We start from the raw sequence: 24297 nt of genomic DNA, 5'->3' as shown, positions 1-24297 counted from the left end.
CCTCTAGGTGGTCACAAAGCACCGAGCTGATCTCCCTGTGCTATGCAGCTGCTTCCCACTAGCTATCTATTTTACATTTGGTAGTATATATAAGTCCATGCCACTCTCTCACTTCGTTCCAGCTTACCCTTCCTCCTCCCCGTGTCCTCAAGTCCATTCTCTACATCTGCGTCTTTATTCCTGTCCTGCCCCTAGGTTCTTCATAACCTTTTTTTTTTTTAGATTCCATATATATGTGTTAGCATACGGTATTTGTTTTTCTCTTTCTGAATTACCTAACTCTGTATGATAGACTCTAGGTCCATCCACCTCACTACAAATCTCAATTTTGTTTCTTTTTATGGCTGAGTAATATTCCATTGTATATATATGCCACATCTTATTTATCCATTCATCTGTCGATGGACACTTAGGTTGCTTCCATGTCCTGGCCACTGTAAATAGAGCTGCAGTGAACATTGTGGTACATGACTCTTTTTGAATTATGGTTTTCTCAGGGTATATGCCCAGCAGTGGGACTGCTGGGTCATATGGTAGTTCTATTTTTAGTTTTTAAAGGAACCTCCATACTGTTCTCCATAGTGGCTGTATCAGTTTACCTTCCCACCAACAGTGCAAGAGGGTTCCCTTTTCTTCACACCCTCTCCAGCATTTACTGTTTGTAGATTTTTTGATGATGGCCATTCTGACTGGTGTGAGGTGATACCTTATTGTAGTTTTGATTTGCATTTCTCTAATGATTAGTGATGTTGAGCATTCTTTCATGTGTTTAGTGGCTATCTGTATATCTTCTTTGGAGAAATGTCTGTTCAGGTCTTCTGCTCATTTTTGGATTGGGTTGTTTGGTTTTTTGATATTGAGCTGCATGAGCTGCTTGTAAATTTGGGAGATTAATCCTTTGTCAGTTGCTTCATTTGCAAATATCTTCTCCCATTCTGATGGTTGTCTTTTCGTCTTGTTTATGGTTTCCTTTGCTGTGCAAAAGCTTTTAAGTTTCATTAGGTCCCATTTGTTGTTTTTGTTTTTATTTCCATTTCTCTAGAAGGTGGGTCAAAAAGGATCTTGCTGTGATTTCTGTCATAGAGTGTTCTGCCTATGTTTTCCTCTAAGAGTTTGATAGTGTCTGACCTTACGTTTAGGCCTTTAATCCATTTTGAGTTTATTTTTGTGTATGGTGTTAGGGAGTGTTCTAATTTCATTCTTTTACATGTAGGTGTCCAGTTTTCCCAGCACCACTTATTGAAGAAGCTGTTTTTTCTCCATTGTATATTCTTGCCTCCTTTATCAAAAATAAGGTGACCAGGGCTTCTCTGGTGGCGCAGTGGTTGATAGTCCGTCTGCCGATGCAGGTGACACGGGTTCGTGCCCCAGTCCGGGAAGATCCCAGATGCTGTGGAGCGGCTGGGTCCGTGAGCCATGGCCGCTGAGCCTGCGCATCCAGAGCCTGTGCTCCACAACGGGAGAGGCCACAGCAGTGAGAGGCCCACGTACTGCAAAAAAAAATAATAATAATAAGGTGACCATATGTGTGTGGGTTTATCTCTGGGCTTTCTATCCTGTTCCATTGATCTATATTTCTGTTTTTGTGCCAGTACCATACTGTCTTGATTACTGTAGCTTTGTAGTATAGTCTGAAGTCAGGGAGCCTGATTTCTCCAGCTCCATTTTTCTTTCGCAAGATTGCTTTGGCTATTCGGGGTCTTTTGTGTTTCCGTACAAATTGTGAAATTTTTTGTTCTAGTTCTGTGAAAAATGCCATTGGTAGTTTGATAGGGATTGCATTGAATCTGTAGATTGCTTTGGGTAGTATAGTCATTTTCACAATGTTGATTCTTCCAGTCCAAGAACATGGTATATCTCTCCCTGAGGGGAAATTATTTCTAATCTTTTCCATCCATTTTAGCCCCTATTGTTTCTGAAATATTTTCTCATATATTTACTCTTTGCAGCAAATGTGGTTCCCATTTTATAGATGAAGGAATGAAGACTCAAGAGAGCTTGCCCAAGATTTGCCCAAAGGTTCTAGAGACTGAAAGCTAGGATTTCAAACTTGGTCCAGTACTCTTTAGCACATAAAAATGAGCAACATATTAGAAATTCATTGGATGTGTCTCTTTGGTTTGCAAGTTTAGATAAACTGTGAAGTATAAGAAGCTTTTTCTTGGAGGAGATAGCTGGTAGGGATATATCAATATTAGTTGTATTCCACAGAATGTAAACTGACCTTGAAATATATACTGGTCATTGATTTGTGCTTTTCATGTGGTTTCTTGGAATTTTGGTTATTGTTTTAATCCTTAGAGTAGATGAGCTGATGTGGTTATAAAGATTCTGCAGTTGGTACCTTTCTGGGAACAAATACATTACTGAGTGTCCTAAATTGACATTTGGGAACTCTGCATACAATTTTCAGAGCCCTTTTAGGAGTCCCTGTCTATGATTCCTAGAAACACTCTCTTTGGACACTTAAGTGGTTTTAATAGTGAATGTCTGTCATTGCCCACATTGTTGTGGTCAGAGGGATATTACAGCAGGTAATCTGAACTGAATGGTTAGGAAGAAACTTCTCCAAGGTGTGTCATGTTTATGGTTTTCCAAAGCGAATTGCAGTTAAATGGTTTCATTAATAAATCGGCTCTTACACCATTGTCAGATGTTAAAGTAAGTCATTTGTTTGTTTTATTTCAGTGATGTCCTAGCATTGCCCATTTTTAAGCAAGAAGAGTCAAGTTTGCCTCCAGATAATGAGAATAAAATCCTCCCTTTTCAATACGTGCTTTGTGCTGCCACCTCTCCAGCAGTGAAACTCCATGATGAAACCCTGACATATCTCAATCAAGGTTAGATATGGTGTTATTCATTAGTATTATTGCAGACCTGCTGGATTCATGATATTTAATTAGGTACACTTATATGTAAAAAGTACATCTTTCTAGTGTGACCTGTTAAAGTCAAAGCCTCAGTGTCGTATTTGATATATATTACTGGTTTCTTTTGTCTACCTGTCCATTTTTAGTTCCAGTCTCCCTCTTTCTAATCCATGTTCCCTGGACATCCCCAGTGGTCACTGTCTGAGAAGTATTACTGTATCCAGCTCTATTATTTACCAGTTGTGTGGCCTTGGACAAGTTGATTAAATTCTGTGTTTCAGTTTCCTCATATGTGAAACTGGAATTGATAATACCTTAGAGAATTGTATCAATTAAATGACATAATTTATGAAAACACTTAGCACTGTGCCTAGCATACAGTAAAGGATTATGGTTGTTACTAATACTAATAATGTTATATACTCTTGTATATTCAACCAACTGAATTTCATTCTTTCTGAATCTTGGGAAGTTAATTTATGATGAATATAATATGTAGTTACTTTTTGTTCTAGGCCAGTCTTATGAAATCCGAATGCTAGACAATAGGAAACTTGGAGAACTTCCAGAAATTAATGGCAAGTTGGTGAAGGTAAAAGAAAACAAGTAAATCATTCCTCTCCATAATATCCTTTTACTGACCCTTTTTGGGTTAATATTTTTTCTTTCATAAAGGGCTTGGTGGTGTCTCTTACCTGCTACAGTTTGCTAGCAGAGTGGTAAACTGTTGTGTTACTTCTTTGGGGTCAGAGTGAGCCCACCTATTCACATGGATTTTTCAGAGCTGCAGAAACGAAAGCTTAGCACTCCATGTCAGGAGAGTCTCATGGCTCATTGAAGTTCTTTTTGGGTGGAATAAAGTAACCTCTTCGAGATCTTTAGAGAAGTTCCAGTGTCTCTTTGGATACGTGGTCTAGTAGCAAAGAAACCAGAAGCTACTGTTGATGAATAGCAGTTTTCTTAATCTGGACTGACAGTAATGAATTCACAGTATAATTGAGACAGAGGAGTTTGGTCAGCTGCTGTAGAAGATGATGAGAGGGATATTAATAGGCACTTCCACAAAAGGAAGGTTGATGGAAACAGCCCCTACCTACCCTCAGTGTTTACAGGTTGTATGGTGGGTTAGCAAGCAGGGGACTTGGTGAGATTTTCACATGTATCTGAAGAGCTGAGCCAGATGTCACACGGTAACAGTAGAGGCATGTAGAAATGCTTCCAGTGGAGTCCTTTATGCCTAGTTACCAATCAGGGCTGATGTTTAAGCCAAGTTTTAAATATGGTACTAGTTAACTATAATATAGATTATATTTGAGCAATTATAAAGTTTGCCTTGAAATACAGTATGGTATGGGTTTTAGAGTAAAACAGGTCTCAAGAAAAATAATTTTAAGTTGTGTCTGGAAACCAACTGGGGGTGACTCCTGCTAGTTTTCCTTTGTCAGCACTGATTTTTAAGGGATCCTGTTAACATTTGATTTTGTTGCTTCCTTTTAGAGTATATTCCGTGTCGTGTTCCATGACAGACGGCTACAATACACTGAACATCAGCAGCTGGAGGGCTGGAGGTGGAACCGACCTGGAGATAGAATTCTTGACATAGGTAAGTTAAGAGAATCTGTTGCCCAGGAAATGCCTATAACTATGGTCTGAGAATTGGTTTTCTTTCCTTGATGTTTATTGATTCAAAATGCTTCAGGGGCTCAATTAACGTGAACCTAGAAGTGGTTATTGATTAAGCATAAGAAATTACTGATATAATGATTCCAAAACTGAAGTTGAAAGTGTAGACACTTCAGTTCTGTAACAGTTGCATCCATAACTTGAGGGTGAGTTTTTGTTTTTTAAATTTAGTTGTGGTAAAATATACATAACATAAAATTTACCATTTTAACCATTTTCTTTTTTTTGCGGTACGCGGGCCTCTCACTGTTGTGGCCTCTCCCCTTGCGGAGCACAGGCTCCGGACGCGCAGGCTCAGCGGCCATGGCTCACGGGCCCAGCCGCTCCGCGGCATGGGGGATCTTCCCGGACCGGGGCACGAACCTGTGTCCCCTGCATCGGCAGGCAGACTCTCAACCACTGCGCCACCAGGGAAGCCCCCTTAACCATTTTTAAGTGTACATTTCAGTTGCATTAAGTACATTCACATTGTTGTGCAACCGTCACTACCATCCATCTCTAGAACTTTTTTCATCTTGCAAAACTGAAACTCTGTACCCATGAAACAATAACTTCCCATTCCCTCCGCTCCCCAGTCCCTGGTAACCACCATTCTACTTTTTGTCTGTATCAATGTGACTACTGTAGGTGCCTCAGATAAGTGAAATCATTCAGTGTTTGTCTTTTTTGTGATTGGGTTATTTCAGTTACCGTAATCCTCAAGATTCATACATATAGTAGCATGTGCCACAACTTCCTTCTTTTTGGGAACCCTTGTGCACTGTTGTGGGAATGTAAGTTGGTACGGTCACTATGGAAAACAGTATGGAGGTTTCTCAAAAAACTAAAAATAGAACTACCATATGACCCAGCAATTCCACTCCTGGGTATATATCCAAAAGAAACAAAAACAATTCAAAAAGATACGTGCAGGGGCTTCCCTGGTGGCGCAGTGGTTGAAAGTCCGCCTGCTAATGCAGGGGATACGGGTTCGTGCCCCAGTCCAGGAAGATCCCACATGCCGCGGAGTGGCTGGGCCTGTGAGCCATGGCCGCTGAGCCTGTGCGTCCGGAGCCTGTGCTCCGCAATGGAAGAGGCCACAATAGTGAGAGGCCCGCGTACCGCAACAAAAAAGATACATGCACCCCAGTGTTCGTAGCAGCATTATTTACAGTTGCCAAGATATGGAAGCAACCTAAGTGTCCATCAACAGATAAATGTATAAAAAAGATGTGAGATATATATACACACATACACACACACTTACATACATATATATATTTATACACACATATACACACAATGGAATATTAGCCATAAAAAAAAACGAAATTTTACCATTTGCAGCGACATGGATGTCATTATGCTAAGTGAAATAAGTCAGATAGGGAAAGACAAATGCTGTATGATATCACTTATACGTGGAATCTAAAAAATACAACAAACTAGTGAATGAAACAAAAAAGAGTTTTTTTTTTCTTAAATCCTAAAGGGAAGGATCTTTACAAACACACATGCAGCCTCTCTTTGTGAATGTACTTTTAATTCTGGCATCTGTGTCTTTGATCTCTTATTGGTTGTCATCTCCTATTGGTAAGCATAGTTGTTAAACAAATCTAAGTACTACTATTTTTATCTGAGAAAACACTGGTTCTCCTACAGATATCTTGATATATATTTGATAAACTGGCTTTAGGATAAATCCAACGTAGCTAATGCTGTGGAGTGGAACCCACTTAATGCTTTCTTGTTTGAATCATTGATACTAAAACAGTAGAAAACTTATAGCATAGTTATGATAATAAATATCAGCCTGGCCTTATCCCCCAGTTTGAATATTAATAGAAGTCAGGGAATGATATTTAAATATATGCCATATGGACTGGAAAGCAAAGTTCTAAAGCCCATTCATTTTTCTTCCCTCCTGAGAATAAGATGTGTCACTCTGTTATAGGATTCTTTGATGACTTCATAAGTCAGCATCAATTGTTACGTTAAATTTTCCCCACTTAATATTTGTGATAACAACACTTTCTGCCTTTATTCAGACACTCTGCTTTATCCTTCTATGACAATCCTCTTAGTTTACTTCTAGCAGTAATACTAACCTTAAAACTGTAAGTGAAGCAGATTGTAAATTAAATTTTTCATGACACTAGAGCCAGTGTGTAGACTAAATCTATCTTTAAATAGAATTTTGGCACATTAAAAGGAAACTACTTTTAAATTGTCTTATTGTAAATACTTTTTTAAATGGAAAAAAGATACTCAAAAGGAAAGTATTTAGGTCAATTTTAGGTCAAATCAAACTCTTTTTATTGGCAAAAAAAAGGTTTAAGGTATGATACACAAAAATCTTGGTAATTAGGGACCAATAATATAAGAATCGGTGCTTTCTTATTTAAACCCAGTAGCACTCAGAATTGTTCAATGATAACCATTTGTTTCTCAGATATCCCAATGTCTGTGGGTATAATCGATCCTAGGGCTAATCCAAACCAACTAAATACAGTGGAGTTCCTGTGGGACCCTGCAAAGAGGACATCTGTGTTCATTCAGGTAAGACACTGCAGATAGGTAGGGCTCCAGTTTTGAAGAGGATCTCTTACTACCAGTTTGGTTCTTAAAGGATAAAACATGTTGAATTTGAAATCTTTACAGGGTTGAATCTCTCAACAAGTGCAGACTTACTCAACATGTGCCTGAAAGCAATGAGGAGTTTCTGAATTGCTCTTCTAATTTCCCCAATTTGTTTATTTGTTTCTCTCAAAAATACTTGCTAGTGGTTGCATAATATTTTATTCTTTGGCTGTACTTACCTAACAATTATTTAGCTTTGAGAATGTTCTAATTTTTCACTATTATCCAAGAAGTTATTTTGAACATCTTTATACTTAGAATTTGATTTGCATATCTGATTATGTCCTTTGGGTAGATTGCTTGAAAAGTCTTATTTGTTAGAGTTTATTTGTATGATAACCAATAGTTTGAGCACTTCTCATCAGGTAGTCACTGTGTTAAGTAAATACTTTTTATACATGATTTTACTTAAGACTTTCAAAAATAATCCTGTGTTGTAAGAATAGTCCTTGAGGCTTAGAGAAAATAACTTACCCAAGCTAGTATTTGGTCAACCAAGATTCCACTATTAAGATTACCAAGATCTTGGACTTTATGCAGTAGCCTAGCAAACCTTTTTCTTCCTATTGCTTGTGAGCTTTCATATTTACTGTGTTCCCAGCATGGATGGTGCCTGTGCTTTCTAAAATCTACCTTAAAGTTCAGGAAAGTTTTACTAACAGAAACCATTTCTCTTTTATGTTAGCTCTGTCTTTTCTGAAACGATTAATGAATGCCTCACAGTAGCTTTTTGTTAACATTAGATCTGTACATTTACTTTGTTTGCATTTGTAAATCGTTTAAGTTTTCCTCATTTCCTCATGAGAGTGTGAATTCTTCATGATCAAAAAGAGAGGAAAAGTTTCTTTGTAGGTGTTTAAAGGTTTTGCTGTTAGTAGTTGCCCCAAAAATGTTGCTGACTGGTTTGGCTAGCTAACAGTACTGAAACCTGGCTGGATGTTGCATTCTTTTCAGGTGCATTGTATTAGCACAGAGTTCACTATGAGGAAACATGGTGGAGAGAAGGGAGTGCCATTTCGAGTACAAATCGATACCTTCAAGGAGAATGAGAACGGGGAATATACTGAGCACTTACACTCAGCCAGCTGCCAGATCAAAGTCTTCAAGGTACCCCTGGGCGCTGTGCTGGCCCTTGGAACTTTCCCTCTCGTCCTTCATTTGCAACATTAGTCACCAAGTGAGAACGTCAGCTTGTCCCATCTTCAAAAACTATGAAAGCTCAGCCTAAATTAGAGTTATTGAAATAATTACTGATATGCCCGGTAAAGAAATTTAAATAGGGATGGTCATGGGAGAAGGGGAACTTGGAAAAGGGATCATATGGATATCATATGGATAGATACCTTCTCATTGCGAAAGATTCATTAATACAGCAGTATTCAGAGCACGACACTGAAGTCCCCCTTTACCACTCTTACCCTGACTCCCCAACCTCTCCCCAGAGGTGACCACTGTCAATAATTTCATATGTATCTTTCTAGTTCCCTTCTGTGCTCTTATATACACAGGTACCTAGATATACACATATTTTCTTTTCTTTGAAACATAAATGGGATTTTATGAATTGTTTTGAAGCTTGTTTTTTTCAGTTAACTATGTGCTTTAGAGATGTTTCCACGTCTGTAGCTATAGATCTCTCATTCTTTTTCAACTCCATCACACATTTAAATATCCTATTTTCAGACTTAGATGTAATGATGGATCTTGTCTTTACCTCATTGTACATACCTTTTTGTTTCACATGTGACTATTTTAAGTTCGTAGAAGTAATATTGTTGAGTCGAAGGGTGAGTATGTGAGTTTGAAACAAAATATTTCTCATTTTAGCCCAAAGGTGCAGACAGAAAACAAAAAACAGATAGGGAGAAAATGGAGAAACGAACGCCTCATGAGAAGGAGAAATATCAACCTTCCTATGAGACAACTATACTCACAGAGGTAAAAGGATTTCTTTTGGTGACAATTTCAATCAGTACTTTTTACTCTTAAAAGAAAAATACAATTATTTTGCGATATACAGTTGACCCTTGAACAACACAGGTTTGAACTGCATGGGTTCATTTATACATAGATTTTTTTTCCCACTAAATATGTACTACCGTACTACATGGTTTGCAGTTCATTGAATCCAAGGATGCAGATACAAAGGGCTGACTGTCAAGTTATACCCGGATTTTTGACTGTGGAGGGGGAGACGGTGCTCCTAATACCTGCGTTGTTCAAGGGTCAACTGTATACATATATCATTATGTTGTATACCTAAAACTAATATAATGTTCATGTCAATTATATTTCAATTTAAAAAAAAAGAAACATCACTTCCAGTCTGGTCAAAACTTACTTGTCCTCTTAGTTGTGAGGGCCTCTGAGGAATTAAGATTTACTAATCAAGATGTGCTATTCGACAAATGAACTTATCTACAAAACAGAAATAGAGTTACAAATGTAGAAAACAAACTTACGGTTACCAGGGGGTAAGCTGGGGGAAGGATAAATTGGGAGACTGGGATTGACATATACATACTACTGTGTAAAAAACAGATAACTAATAAGGACATACTGTATAGCACAGGGAACTCTACTCAGTATTCTGTAATGGCCTATATGGGAAAAGAATCTTAAAAAGAGTGGATATATGTATATGTATAACTGATTCACTTTGCTGTGTACCTGAAACTAATACAACATTGTAAATCAACTATACTCCAATAAAATTAAAAAAAAAAAAAAGATGTGCCATTTGAGTAACAGTAGTACATCTTTGTGGAATTTTGACACAGAAAGAGTCAAATGTACTTTCTGTGTCTGAGTTGTCCTTTGTTTTTAGTGTTCTCCATGGCCCGAGATCACATATGTCAATAATTCCCCATCACCTGGCTTCAACAGTTCCCATAACAGTTTTTCTCTTGGGGAAGGGTAAGTCTGGGAAATTGGCTTGTGTTTGTCCTAAATATGTATTCTTTCGTTATGTCTCCATAAACAAAATCTTTCCAAATCAATAAGACCTTCTATTTGGTCAGTCTTTGATGGACTTATATATTAACTGAGGTTTGGGTTATCTTCAAAAGAGACTGAAAGAGTTTTTATGTAGCCTTTTTCCCCCTCTATTATTTATTTATTTTATTTTATTTCATTTGTTTTGGCCACGCCACAAGGCTTATGGGATTTAGTTTTTCATTGCCCTTACGGCCCTCGGCAGTGAGAGCGCAGAGTCCTAACCTCTGGACCTGCAGGGAATTCCCTTTTCCCCACTATTAGGAAACAGCATTTATGGTCAGTTTTTAGTGATTCAGGGAATGAATTTTCTGTGTTTTTCCCTTCTCCCTCTTACTGCTTCTCTTAAAGTTATTTCACTTCCTGATCAGAGTGGTCGTTGGGAATTGAAACACAGTTGTGCAAACAGTAAAATCTGTTTGGTTACTTATTAAGAATGATCCCAACACCTAATTATTATGAATCTTTGATAATTGGGGGAAGAAGATGAAGATGAGCTAAAATAATAGATAATAGAAGTATTGGATCCAAGAGTAAGAATGTTTTATGAGATAGCACAGATTCCCTTAAATCTCTAGCTTAAGACTTATGATGATGAAGAATGAGGCGATGAACCCTAGTATGTGTCATGAACTCATCCTTTCATTTTAAATGTTTCTTTAGAAATGGTTCACCAAACCACCAGCCAGAGCCACCCCCTCCAGTCACAGATGTAAGTCTAAAGTTATATAAATGTCAGTTATTATAGTCTAATAGTCTGATGTCTAATAATACTTTGGTGACTGTGTGATTCAGTAGAAATGCCCAACTTTTAGGGAGTATTATTCATTCACTAAGCAAACATTTATTGAATTTTGGCCTGAACCAGATACTGTGCTGTATTTAAGGAACTTTCAGTCTAGTGGGGAAGATAAGGATGGAATTCCATGGATATCTTGCATGGTTAGAGAAAAAAGACTGATGTATAAACAACTTCCAAGCAAACTCAGCCTGTCTGAATGTGGGTGTATTTGGCTGTTGTTACCTAATGATGTAACATTTACCTTTTTAAAGTTGAGTCTATTTAGTTACCAAAAAAAATGCTTTCCCTCTTTCAGAACCTCTTGCCAACAACCACACCTCAGGAGGCTCAGCAGTGGTTGCATCGAAACCGTTTTTCCACATTCACAAGGCTTTTTACAAACTTCTCAGGTTAAATTTGCTTGTCCTTTTGTTTTCCCCAGCATGGGATTTCCTTTACATTCCAGGGCCTCCTGGTATCCCTGTGTTGTTTTGTGTGTAGAGGGGGGAGATCTTAATGCATTTTTCTGATTAAATGAATTTCATTGAACCCTTCAGACTTTCTCACCAGCTGCAGCTGTGCTGTGAAATGCTCAAAAAAGAAAGACCTCTTAGTTTAAACTCATTTTAATTTTAAAATATTTATTCTATACAATACTTTAAAATATATTATCCATAAAATATTTTATCAAGGAGCATTGCAGGTAGTCGGAAATTTTCCCCTTGCTATCACTATATTATGTTTTCTTTGCACATTCCACTCTTATTTAGCACCTTCTGTGTACCAGGTATGGTAGGAATACACAAATGGATAAGGCATATTTCCTGATCAGTCACCATCTAGTATCAAAGAAAACCCAAATCAAAATAAAACCCTGAAAAAGGTAAACAAATAGTTGTAATGCAATAGATAAGTGTAAGGCTCTGGAGTTTGGGAACATGTGTGATGTGTGATGCGTGAGGTAAATCTTGAGGGCTGAGGAAGAGTCTGGTGGTCAGACAGTGGAAGGATATTTCAGGCAGGAGGAACAACTTGCTCATTAGGCGTGATCAGCATGATGAAAGCATAGGGTTAAATGAATAAGTTAATTGGGTGGGAATTGAGGTGAGAGAGGATGCAGGGGCCAGGTCATGGAGGGCCTTATATGCCATGCAAGAGATTATGACTGTAGCATACTAGTAATGAGGTGTCATTGTAACACAGTCCATTTTAAGTCATTAACAAGGAGAATCTTTGCCGTTATCACCCATTTTCTTATATTTATTCCAGGGGCAGATTTATTGAAGCTAACTAGAGATGATGTGATTCAAATCTGTGGCCCTGCAGATGGAATCAGACTTTTTAATGCATTGAAAGGCCGGTATGTAATTAGTGGTAAAATATCAGTGGGGCTGGATTTCAAATGGATTTGGATTCAGGGACTCTTCGCAATACTTTTTGTACAGCTAAATACATCTTGTCGAAACATTCTTTTTGAATGCCAGCTATGTGCCAAATAAAGATGAAAAATATCTTTTCCTGTACTTGATCCAAGGAGGTCCTCATGATATTCCATTTTTCATTCAGTTAAATATCCGTTGTCCCTGTTATGAGCCATTAGGCTTTGGTGATACATTGATGAGCTTTCTGATGGGGAGAGAGAGAAAGATTATAAACTATAAGTATTTTGAATAGTGATAAGTATTTTGAAGGAAAACAAAACAAACAAACAAAAATAAGGTGGTGTCCTACAGAGTACAGAATATAGTCAGGAAAGACCTCTCTGAGGAGGGGGCATTTAAACTGAGTTATGAGAAGGATGGAAGCTTTGGAGTCATGAGGGAAGAACATTCTATGCAGAAGAAACAGTGGGTGCAAAGGTCCTGAACTCAGTTTTACTAAAGAAGAGATTATTCTTAAGTTTGGGTAGGAATTGCTTAAGTGTCTGCTTACAAATATTACATGTAATACAGAGGAACTTCTAGTCTCTGTTTGGGATTTACAGTTTACAATAGGAAGTAGTAATATTGATGGAAAAAACATACAGGTCAGTGCCATAGAACCAAATCAGTGACTAAATAATGAAACAGATTGTGAAGTATTTGTGTTTGTGTATATTACAAGAGATAATTGAATCAAGTTGGAAACTTTTTTTAAAAAATAAATTTATTTATTAATTTTGGCTGTGTTGGGTCTTGGTTTCTGTGCGAGGGCTTTCTCTAGTTGTGGCGAGCAGGGGCCACTCTTCATCGCGGTGCGCGGGCCTCTCACTGTCACGGCCTTCTCTTGTTGCGGAGCACAGGCTCCAGACGCGCAGGCTCAGCAGTTGTGGCTCACGGGCCTAGTTGCTCCGTGGCATGTGGGATCTTCCCAGACCAGGGCTCGAACCCGTGTTCCCTGCATTGGCAGGCAGATTCTCAACCCCTGCGCCACCAGGGAAGCCCAAGTTGGAAACTTTTAAGGAAAGAGGTGAAATTCAAAGGGTTGATGACTGGGAGGAAAAGAATGGATCTTTCATTTTTAAAAGTATTACCTACAGAGGAGCTTCCCTGGTGGTGCAGTGGTTGAGAATCAGCCTGCCAATGCAGGGGACACGGGTTTGAGCCCTGGTCTGGGAAGATCCCACATGCTGCGGAGCAGCTAAGCTCGTGTGCCACAATTACTGAGCCTGTGCTCTAGAGCCCGTGAGCCACAACTACTGAGCCCGCGTGCCGCAACTACTGAAGCCCGCGTGCCTAGAGCCCATGCTCCGCAATGAGAAGCCACCACAATGAGAAACCCGCACACTGCAACGAAGAGTAGCCCATGCTCGCCGCAACTGGAGAAAGCCCGCGCGCAGCAGTGAAAACCCAACACAGCCAAAAATAAATAAATTTATTTAAAAAAAAAAAGTATTACCTACAGAGCATTTAGAAATAGGAAGGAATAAGATGATCAGAGCAAGAGGTAATTCAATATTGTTGTCTAAGAAGAAAGAACAGAAAGAAGGCTAAAGACGCTTAGGAGAAGATGAGGGAAATAAGATTTTCTAGTTTATCCTGTTGGTACTTTTAAGTATCAATAGAAGGTATGTCTTGAACTGACCCACAAAACAGTGGCTCACACATTTTGAATCTTTCTAACCTTTACATCAAAGGTTACAAACTCAAATGACTACAGAGACCACATGTAAATGAGTGACAGTCAAGTCTGGGGGGTACTGAAGAATGCATGCACCACGCAAGTAGAACAGCTGAGTGGGTGTTTTGTAAGAATGGGGGCCTTGGATCACCAGATCTGATTTTTCAAGGAAAACCAGAGGTTTATATGAGGGCTTCTGTTGGAATGAATTCAGTTAAAACGCGCGCACGCACGCACACACGCGCGCGCGCGCGCCAGTGGGGAGCTAAAATGTAGACACACAAGTTCTTCCTTAAAATGTGCTCACCATGAAAGAGTAACAGCTTTCTTTTTTCCTCCTTAGGATGGTGCGCCCAAGGCTAACCATTTACGTTTGTCAGGAATCCTTGCAGCTGAGGGAGCAGCAGCAACAGCAGCAGCAACAGCAGCAGAAGCATGAGGATGGAGACTCAAATGGTACTTTCTTCGGTAGGTCGTTCTGCACAGGCCAGGACAGATATGAAGAAAAATGAAGAGATGACTTATGAGCATGTGTGATGGGAATTTATCAAACAGCAGATTCAGCATTTGCTAGAAGGAATGGTAATTGCTAATGTTTATTGAGTTCCTAATATATTATGCCAGGCACTATTCTCAGCACGTTTACATGTTTTAATTTTTACAACCGGTGTTTCCTCTTTGCAGTAGATTTTATTGTTCTTGCCAACATTTCGATGAGGAAGATGAGGCTTAGGGATGTTAAGTAACTTGCCCCAGGTCACACACAGCTAGCGAGTGGTTGAGCTGGCATTTCAATTCAGGCAGTCTGCCTCTGAGTCCTTCAGGAAAGTGGGCATTCCTAGTGATCAGATTACATTTAAGACCAGAGACACTCTGTACTGACTGCCTTTGCTTTCTCCTTTTTGCAGTTTACCATGCCATCTACCTAGAAGAACTGACAGCTGTTGAACTGACAGAAAAAATCGCTCAGCTTTTCAGCATTTCCCCTTGCCAGATCAGCCAGATCTACAAGCAGGGGCCCACAGGAATCCATGTGCTCATTAGTGACGAGGTAGATTTTCAGCACAGCTGAATCACCAGACGACAGTGATTTGTCTGGGCAGATGACAGGAGCAGGAACCGTTCTACTGGGGCAGAGTGCTCTGTTTTCTAAGACGAGGTTTTCAAATGTTTTTGTTTGCTTACCTCCTACAATGATGTTTTAAAACTGTGTATCCCCTTGCACGTTTTTAGGTTGACTTAAAATTTTTTGTTTTAAGTTTAAATAGTTGCAAAAGATGTCATTTCTGGGCATATTATATGACATTTAAAAATGAAGTGATTACTTCACTACTCTAGCTATATTCCGTGTAACCTAAATACAAGAGTAATTTAATACTGTCATCTGTTTAAAAAAATACATGAATATACTTTTTTAACAGAATTTTTATATCATTTCTCTGCTTCGTTAAACTCATATTTTCATTCACTTCCCCCACAGAATTTCATCTTACCATAACCTACCTTTATGCTTGAATATCTTTTATTAATTATCCTACCGTATTTCTTTAAAACAAAAATTTGCTTCAATAAAAGTAAAAAAATCTCTTCTGAATAGAATTATCACCATAATTATACAATGGATTAAAATAACATAAGTGTATTATATGTTTTGATAAGTAATTATTAAACATTAAGAAAAAATTTATTAATGCATTAGTGCATCTAGGGAGTTCCCTGGTAGCCTAGTGGTTAGGATTCTCAGCTTTCAGTGCCAGGGCCTGGGGGTTCAATCCCCGGTCAGGGAACTGAGATCCTGCAAGCCGTACGGTGTGGCCAAAAATAAATAAATAAAATAAAATACAATAAAAGTGCGTCTATTAATGAGATGGATGAGATTACTCGATTCCTTACCCTCCCTCCCACAGACAATTAATTCATCGATAGATACATACTGCCTATTGATTGCTAGAATGAAATAGAGTTCAGCATCAATTCCATCCGTTTTTTTTCCCCTAGATATAAGTGCTGTGGAATCTGTTCCATATAAATTGATAGACAGGAATGGATGGAGTTTGCTGTAACAGCATTGCTGGATTTTTTTTTTTTTTAACTTCTGAGTTATGTGCCAAAAATTGCATAGTGATATTATCAAAAATTATTTTGAATCATCTGTCATTTGACAATTTGTGATTAGATCACTTCAATTCTGGTGAAAGGAAAGAATTGAAAATAAGACTTTATTACCCAGTCATTTGAGTTTCCGTTTGCAATTACACTTCTGCATCCTGGGGGCTTTTATACTCCAGGGCAGTGCATCTTCATAGGATTTCAGGAAGGTGAAACTCTTGCCTTTATTTTATAAAATGGGAAAAGGTAGTTTGAGAAGGGAAGTGGGAAAGGAAAACTGAAGAGGTTCTCAGATGGTTTTAGGAAAGAACAGATATGGAAGTTTAATTCCTCCCATATGGGCCTATCTGTATCTGTGTGCCCCTTGGAAAGTCTTGGGGTTAGCCCAAGAAAATGCACACTCGAATTTTAAGAAAGCAGTTTTAGAATGCTTAGCTTTGAAAGCTTTTGAAAACTAAATAGGAGAGAAAACAAAACAAAGGATTATTCTTCACTTATATCTAGTATAATAAACACACAGGCAAAATAAATATAGCAGGGCTTCCCTGGTGGCGCGGTGGTTGGGAGTCCACCTGCCGATGCAGGGGACGCGGGTTCGTGCCCCGGTCCGGGAGGGTCCCACATGCCGCGGAGCGGCTGGGCCCGTGAGCCATGGCCGCTGGGCCTGCGCGTCCGGAGCCTGTGCTCCGCAACCGGAGAGGCCACAGCAGTGAGAGGCCCGCATACCGCAAAAAAAATAAATAAATAAATAAATAAATAAATATAGCAAACCAAGGTTTTAATAATCAGCAAAACTTCTTGCTTTTTTCAGATGATACAGAACTTTCAGGAAGAAGCCTGTTTTATTCTGGACACAATGAAAGGTAATGAAGTAGTAAGGCAAATGCCTTTCTCGAAGGAGTTTGAGGGTTTTTTTTTATAGTACTTTGAGGAGAGAGGGAAAGTATTAACTGCCGTATTTGAGGTAAAGAAAGTGACATTATTAGAGATTGTTCCTTTTTATGAATTGGCTTCTTGCCATTATTAGAGTAGACAGTGTAACTGATGACTTCCTGCCATCTTCTTCCACCTTCCATGGACAAAGGATGAAACGGAGGCATGCTGTTCTTATAATGCATGTTTATTACAAGTATTCTGTGATAATTAAGTATACTGCCCTCTGTCCTTCTGTTTTTTCTTTCTCTAAAGAACCTTACCACATATATTTTTCTCCTGCTGTGTTTTAGAGGTAACTAAAGATTATTCTTTTTTCTTTTTTTTTTTTTTTTTTTACAGCAGAAACCAATGATAGCTATCATATCATACTGAAGTAGGTGTGGGGCATTCCGTCCTCAGTGGCTGCTGCTGCTTTCGCCTATGGGAACTCCCCTCTCGAAGGGGGTCTTGCAAATGGAGCTCTGAAGGGCTGCAAGAACCTGACCCATCTGACTGTGTCCAGGCCTTGGAGGCAGAATCCCAGGCATCTGTTGGCCCAGGCTCTTAGGGCACCCACAGATTACTGCCCAACATGCATTTCTGCAACGATTTCTTATTTAAAATTTCTGGACCCTATTGTTGTTGAATATCAATAGAAAACTCCACATCATTTAGGGTGTGTGTAGGGCATAATGATGATGAGAATTGTGTGATGTTTAATGGAAAGATGTTAAATTTTGTGATATGGAGCCATGTAATTTTTTTTTCTAACATAAAAGCAAACATCTATATTCATAAGACTAGATCCTCAACCTTTTTTGCCCCTGAAAAACCTCATTAAAGAGAAATATGGAGAAAGAAGAAAATTCTTCTTTTGATTCCCCTGTAATTCTATGACTAATAGTAATTTTAGGTAACATTTATTGCACATTTAGTTGTGTGAGGCAGTGTGATAAATTCTTTAAATAGATTACCTTGTTTAAATCCTCTTAATAGCCCTATATGAAGTAGGTAATAATGATCCCTAATTGAAGATGAGGAAATGGAGACAGAGTGGCCGAGGAGCTTGCTGAGTAACAGGCAGCTAGCAGCTAGTGACACTGAAATGCAAACCCAGGCCGTCTGGCTCTTATTAACAGCCATCCGTGACTGCCACCCTTGCAGTCCTCTGTGCTTGCCACCGTTTCCTACTGTGGCTCTTCTGGTGAATTGGATCTAACACTGAGCGAGAACTGAGGAATTAACACCAAAAGGGACAAACCACACCTAAATAATGATGAACAAATCAAGACCTACAAAAAAATGAAAACATAGACACTTTCAAAGCATCATCAGTTACCAGATTCACAGAATTTGAGGTGGTGAAAACTAGGGATTATCTGTAACTCCCCAAATTCACTGTTCTTGAATGACCTTCTCAAACTATTAATGAGTTAGACTAACCTCTGCTTTCTCTTTCCCCTCTCTGCATCTTCTCTTGGTATAGAAAGTTCTTTTACTCATGTAGCGTTCTTTTATATAAGCTTTACAAGAAATTCATTCCCATCCTGTTTGCATTCTTACCATATACTTTAGTTCTTCCTGATTGTGATTGTGTGCTCTTGTGTGTGTGCATGTGTAAGACTATGGGTCTTTTTTCACATGTAAAGTTTTATCCAGAAATCCCTCTACGTGTTATGCTGAGGTGAAAAATGATAATGTTCAAAAGATTCTGTATTGGATTTGAATCTGTGTGTGTGTGTATTTTTAAAGCATTTGATAAAGTTTAAATGTTTTTATACAGAGCTTTTCGTTCATTAAAATCCACCTTCAACATGGTCTGTTTTCTTTTGGTTTGAAAGAAATTGAAAATTTTGAAACCAGAAAATTAAGTCAAATGACTTGTTTAAAATCGACCTGGACAACTTGACATATTAGGCCAAAATACTTTTTTAGTGACTGATTACCAGATGTCCCCATTCTGGGGGGACATTTCTAATTGTATTATGTTCATAGGACTGGTTCTCAGCTCGGGGAAGTCAGCTCTCTCCCCAGCAGGCTGCTGTTTTTTATTTTTATTTATTTATTTATTCCAGTTCTTTCTGAATGTTAGGCTGGGAGGGTTGGACTTTTACGGTCCCTTCTAAATCTGCATCTGTGACTCTTGTTTACTGTAAATGATACACAGAATTCTATTAATATATTTACTATAAATTTACACTTACTAATTTTTACTTGGAGATAGAGGGTTTTTTAAGAGTAGTTTTCAAATTTATATAGAAATGAATTTATGTAAGTTTGTAATCATAGATCCTCAGATTAACTAGAAAATCTCTTGGGCTTTCTTTAGCTTCAAACAAATATTTATAGTGCTAATGCCATATAATTGGTAAGAATTGGTGTAGTGATAGAACACTGTAATTATTCAACTTGCTTTAAAAAATTGCATTTGTTCACTATTGATCCTTGCAGTTAAATGAAAATTTTAAACTAGCTTTTTCATGATGAAAGTAATACACAAAGTGATAAATTCAAATAAAGAAAGGTATAACTTATCTCCTTGTCCCACTCTATAGAGGTAGCCATTGCAAAAAAGTTTCTCTCTTTCACACACACACACACACACACACACACACACACACACACACACACACACACACACACACACACACACACACACCCAGATGGGCTCATGTAGTACTAATGATCTGCAGTTTTCTTTTTATGTTTAATATATCCTGAACATCTTTCTATGTTAGGATTTATAGTTTGACATCATTCTTTTGGGGAAAAAAATGGCCATTCCTTACGGATGCCATTTAGGTTAAGCCCATTTAAACATGTATTCTCCTAAGTTTTTTGCGTGTATCTCTAAGATATATTCCTAAAAGTAAAATTTGCTGGATTTTACCTCTTTAACCATGTGATGGTTGATACTTAAAATAAAGGAGATGGTTTAATGTTTCCATTAGGGTGAGGGTATATGAGAAGGAGAATGGTTAGATTTTAGGCCCTCCTGAGAAGTGGAGTAGCATCCTGTTTAACTTAGTATTGTCTGTACTGTTTCCTTGAAGTATAATAGGTTCCATCTAGAAGAATCTATTGTGTAAAGACTTGGGAAGTAAAAGGGTCACTGCAGAACTCTTAAGGACTGAATACCAGTCACTACGTAAAATGTGGCTATTAAGTAATAAGATTGTCCAATATTATGCCCCAATAATAAGAATGTTTGCCCAAATATATGATTTATTTAAGACGCCACTTAAAGGGAGGGGAAATGGGGGTGGTCATCTTGTCTGGAAAGAGATTACAGTACGACAGATATAAGACAAGTAAGTAGAGTCTGAAAGACCTGAGGTGGTGAGGTTCTCTTGAGGGGACAGACGTGATTCCTGGAAGTCAGGCACTGTCAGGCACTGGGTACGCTGTGAGGGGCAGGGCATGATCTCACCACTGTGAGTTGGAGGAGCATGGCAAGTGAAGAAGGCTTGACATAATGAGCCTCGCCATTTCTCATTTAGGCCTAATGAAAGAGTGTTCTGAAAACCCTTTGTATCTCCAAGTCTCCTGAGAAAGTCTTTCATATAGGGTTGCTGCAGACATTTGGGCTATCTTCAAACTACCGTGAAGGATTGACTGAAGCTTCAGCATTCAGTTTTGAAAGTAACACAAATTTCAGGTGCAAATATTTGAAAACAAGACCGAGTTTCTCCTCCTTCGCTGAAGCTTTTTTCTCTGGCCAATACCTAACAATTCCAGATAACTTGGAACCAGAGAGCTGCAGTTGAGCCTTTTTATCATTTTTCTGAATCTTTAGTTGTCTTACTTGGCCATGGATGGTTCCCCTATGGGAATTTGATCTGTTATGGCCTCTGCTGCTCTGTTACGAGAACTCCCAAGTCTCAGCAGGAATGGCACAAATGCCCCACCTAGCTGCATCTTTTTATATACTAGTTCGTATAAAGTAATCCTGCTTCATTCTTCTGCTTCTCCTAAAAATGCCCTGTTTTCTTAGTCATGAGCTAAGGCTTTTCCTGCTAGAATATTTATTTTTAGTTTGTGATTAAATTATTGTTTCATTATACAAACTCCAAGACTTAAATAAGGAAGAAAGGTGCCCTATGTGATGTGAGGTTAATGCCATCAGCACTTGTTTTCTGTTTTGTTAATACTTTATTTCTCCTCTATGCTTCTTTAATGACTTTGTATTTTGCCTTTGACCTTGAACTTCCATCTATTTCTACTTCCTTCTTTTTTCCGCATCTTTCCTCTTCACTTCCAGATCTCCTCTGTATTGTTCCTTATGAATTCTGGCCTGTTCAACAAATTAATTTGGAAATTGCAACGAAGTCTAGCATTTGCATTCTCAAATTCAGAGATTTAAAAGTTGTATATGAATTAAATTTTTCAGTTGGATTAAAGTCAATTTTATAAAGGAACTTGCTATTTAAAAAACACTATTGTATTATTGTATTGTACTATTTTGTATTATATGGGATCTTTTGGGACATGAGTAATAACCAGTTTATCTTGTAAATCTGTGTTTTCATATATTTGCATAAGATGAGATACACATTCCTCATTTTAATCACTACAGATTCCTGTTTTCTTCCTTTTTTTTTGGCTGTGCTGTGTGGCTTGTGGGATCTTAGTTCCCTGACCAGGAATTGAACCCAGCCCCTTGGCAGTGAGAGCACGGAGTCCTAACCACTGGACCGCCAGGGAATCCCCTCTTTCTGAGTTCTAATGTCTAATTTTTCATTTAAGGGTTTAGTTAATATCTTTCCCTAGACATCTTTATAACTTTACTTAAGACTTTCATTCACCTTTTTTAAGCTTATTAAGCTTGACCTCTCTAAACTCGCCCTTGCACTCTACCCCCTCAAACCTGTTTGTTATTTTGCTTTTTTAATAGGGTTTTTGTGTGTGTTATGCACATACATAGATAAATTTGTGTGTCTTTTTTTGAAACCTTCCTTGATAAAACACACAGCTTCTTCGATTTTTTGTGCTCTTAAATTGCTGTGGCCCCGTCTTTTTCCCAGATTTGCTCTATTGATCTCTTTCGGTTAGTGTGGAATTAGTCACAAAGAGGTGCCTGTCTCTCTAGATCTGGATTCTAATTAAATGTAAATTAGTAAAGTAACATACAACTTCAGGGCTAAATCTACGAATTCCCTATCAGAAAAACAAATACAATGGCTTAGATTTTAAAAAAAAATTTTTTTTAATATTTATTTATTTTTTGGCTGCATCGGGTCTTAGTTGTGGCAGGTGGGATCTTTCATTGCGGCGTGTGGGCTCTTCCTTGCAGTGCACGGGCTTCTCTCTAGTTGTGGCATGCAGGCTCATTAGTTGTGGCATGCAGGTTTAGCTGCCCCACGGCACGAGGGATCTTAGTTCCCTGACCAGGGATCGAACCCATGTCCCCTGCATTGGCAGGGGGATTCTTAACCACTGGACCACCAGGGAAGTACATGCAATGGCTTAGATTTTACTTAACTCTTTTTCTCTAAGAAGCTCAGCACATAGTATCCTCTGATCTATTCATTTTCAACCTCCCTGGAGAGTGTACTCTTTATCTTTTGTTTGGTAAAGAGTAGTTGATGCAGTACATACTTTGGTGTCAGATAAGCCACTGTTCAAATCCCAGATCTTGCTCTTCCTGGATGTGACCTTGGACAATATAATCTCTTAAACCTTAACCTTCTCATCTTAAAAAGGAGATAATGCTTAATTCATAGGGTTGTTAGGGAGATTACAAAGGATAATGAGTATAAAGCAGTTTTATTTTGTACGTAATATACTTATTCAGTTGCTTAATAAGTTTAGGATACTATTGACTACAAGATCACCTTTACATGTAGACAAGACTGCAAGACAGACGTATAAACACTGCCCAGGACATAAAATCTGACCTTTGGTTTTCATCTTCATCTGTTCTTGATCATCTGTCTTTTCTTCCTACTTGACTTTTTTGGCCCTAAAACACACCCATGCATGAATTATGCATGGTCTGGAACAAAGCAGTCACATTTAGAATTAGATGTCCATTGTTATAATTTACATATTAATAATATTAGCATTTCTTTTCACTTTTCCTTGTATCTTCTGTTCTACTGCACTTAAGCTTAACTTACCTAGTGATTCTATCAAGACAATGAAATATGGTGAATAAGTGACTCTGTGATAAGTAGTTGGGATGTTTGTAAGTCCAGATGATCTTTTTGACTGATCTAGAGATTACTGCCAAATTGGATTCTGCTGTCTCCTCAAAGGATGTGCCTAACTTTGCTTTGGCTGTCTTCTAGTTTGGTGTCATTAACCAACAAAGCTTGGGCATTGAGGCTGATGGTACTCTGACAGATTTCTATGACTGCTCAAATTCTAGATGTGTAGGCATATGAAACACTTTTAGCCTACCCAGCATGGCCTTTAGGCTGCTTTTTTTGTTACTCAGCCCGCTGATTCTACAGAGTCTGGGGTCTTCTCTTCCTTTTTGATTTCTGTGTGGCCAGGAAAAACACATTGCACTGTGTTGCAAACATTTTATACTACTAACTATTTAATCTCCACAAAACCCTATGAGATACATACTTTTATCCCCATTTTGCAGATGAGGAAGCCAAGGCACGGGGAAGTAAGGGGCGAACTGGCACCATTGTAATAACTTACCTAGTGATGCTATCAAGACAATGAAATATGGTGAATAAGCGACTCTAGACGTAACAACTTCTGATTTCTGAGTCTTTTTCCCGTTTTGAAAATGGATTGCACAGTTGTGAAGATCAGAAGTCATGTAAGAAATTTCTGGAAGGAAAACAATCCATCAATACATACTGAGATTACTCTGCATTGCTTGTATTTTCTTTATACCTTGGGCAGGCTGCAGCACGTCATGCTGCTTAAGACTTAGATCCCCTGAGCAAGGATAAGGGGGATTAAGTTCCTTAGGCATGGGAGTGTGGGCCTGGCGAAAGGAAAAGGGGAGTTATAGAAGACAATTTGTTTAGTCACCGAAGATCTGTAGCTGAGGGTCTCCGCTTTTCCTCTTCAAAAGGCTGCTGTGGCGTCAACTCGCTTGCTTTCCCAGGATCCGCTGCTGCGGACTCACAGCCTCCTGAGCCTGTTTGCGGGCGAGTTTCGGCTTTGCGCTGGTAGCCGCCTCCAACTCCCGGCATGCCGCTGGGCGTGGGGCCGGCACGTAGACTCCATTTCCCAGCCTGCCCCGGGGCTCGGTCCGGACGT

General features: G+C 38.7%; 1 protein-coding gene and 1 long non-coding RNA gene across 6 annotated transcripts in view; one reads left to right on the top strand and one right to left on the bottom strand.

The window, feature by feature from the left end:
• The window catches only part of TFCP2 (transcription factor CP2), a 51563-nt gene extending 32676 nt beyond the window's left edge, over window positions 1-18887 (top strand). Inside the window, exons 2-15 of one of the 4 annotated variants that reach the window (XR_010932403.1) lie at window positions 2689-2840; window positions 3386-3462; window positions 4368-4473; window positions 6985-7091; window positions 8127-8279; window positions 9000-9110; window positions 10000-10088; window positions 10830-10878; window positions 11264-11357; window positions 12217-12307; window positions 14390-14514; window positions 14955-15205; window positions 16967-17018; window positions 17431-18887. Coding sequence is in view for 3 of the 4 variants with exons in the window: in XM_067696544.1 (XP_067552645.1) it covers window positions 2689-2840; window positions 3386-3462; window positions 4368-4473; window positions 6985-7091; window positions 8127-8279; window positions 9000-9110; window positions 10000-10088; window positions 10830-10878; window positions 11264-11357; window positions 12217-12307; window positions 14390-14514; window positions 14955-15097; window positions 16967-17018; window positions 17431-17468 (1387 nt within the window). In the remaining variant the exon portion in view is untranslated. The remainder of the gene's footprint in view (window positions 1-2688; window positions 2841-3385; window positions 3463-4367; window positions 4474-6984; window positions 7092-8126; window positions 8280-8999; window positions 9111-9999; window positions 10089-10829; window positions 10879-11263; window positions 11358-12216; window positions 12308-14389; window positions 14515-14954; window positions 15206-16966; window positions 17019-17430) is intronic. The other 3 variants (XM_067696546.1, XM_067696545.1, XM_067696544.1) reach the window with 3 other exon arrangements.
• On the bottom strand, window positions 11572-24276 carry LOC137201914 (uncharacterized). Of its 2 annotated transcripts, XR_010932405.1 has the most exons (6): window positions 24067-24276; window positions 23725-23859; window positions 22968-23065; window positions 16273-16377; window positions 14354-14524; window positions 11572-12573 (listed from the first exon to the last, which is right to left on the bottom strand). It is a non-coding gene; the product is annotated as an uncharacterized lncRNA (long non-coding RNA). The 2 variants fall into 2 exon arrangements; XR_010932404.1 differs by lacking the exon at window positions 16273-16377 and having other exon boundaries at window positions 24067-24264.
• Between the last annotated feature and the right edge of the window lie 21 nt (window positions 24277-24297).

Source organism: Pseudorca crassidens, chromosome 11 (assembly GCF_039906515.1).
Source record: "Pseudorca crassidens isolate mPseCra1 chromosome 11, mPseCra1.hap1, whole genome shotgun sequence".
Lineage (NCBI taxonomy): Eukaryota > Metazoa > Chordata > Mammalia > Artiodactyla > Delphinidae > Pseudorca > Pseudorca crassidens.
This window is presented reverse-complemented; position numbering and strand designations above follow the sequence as displayed.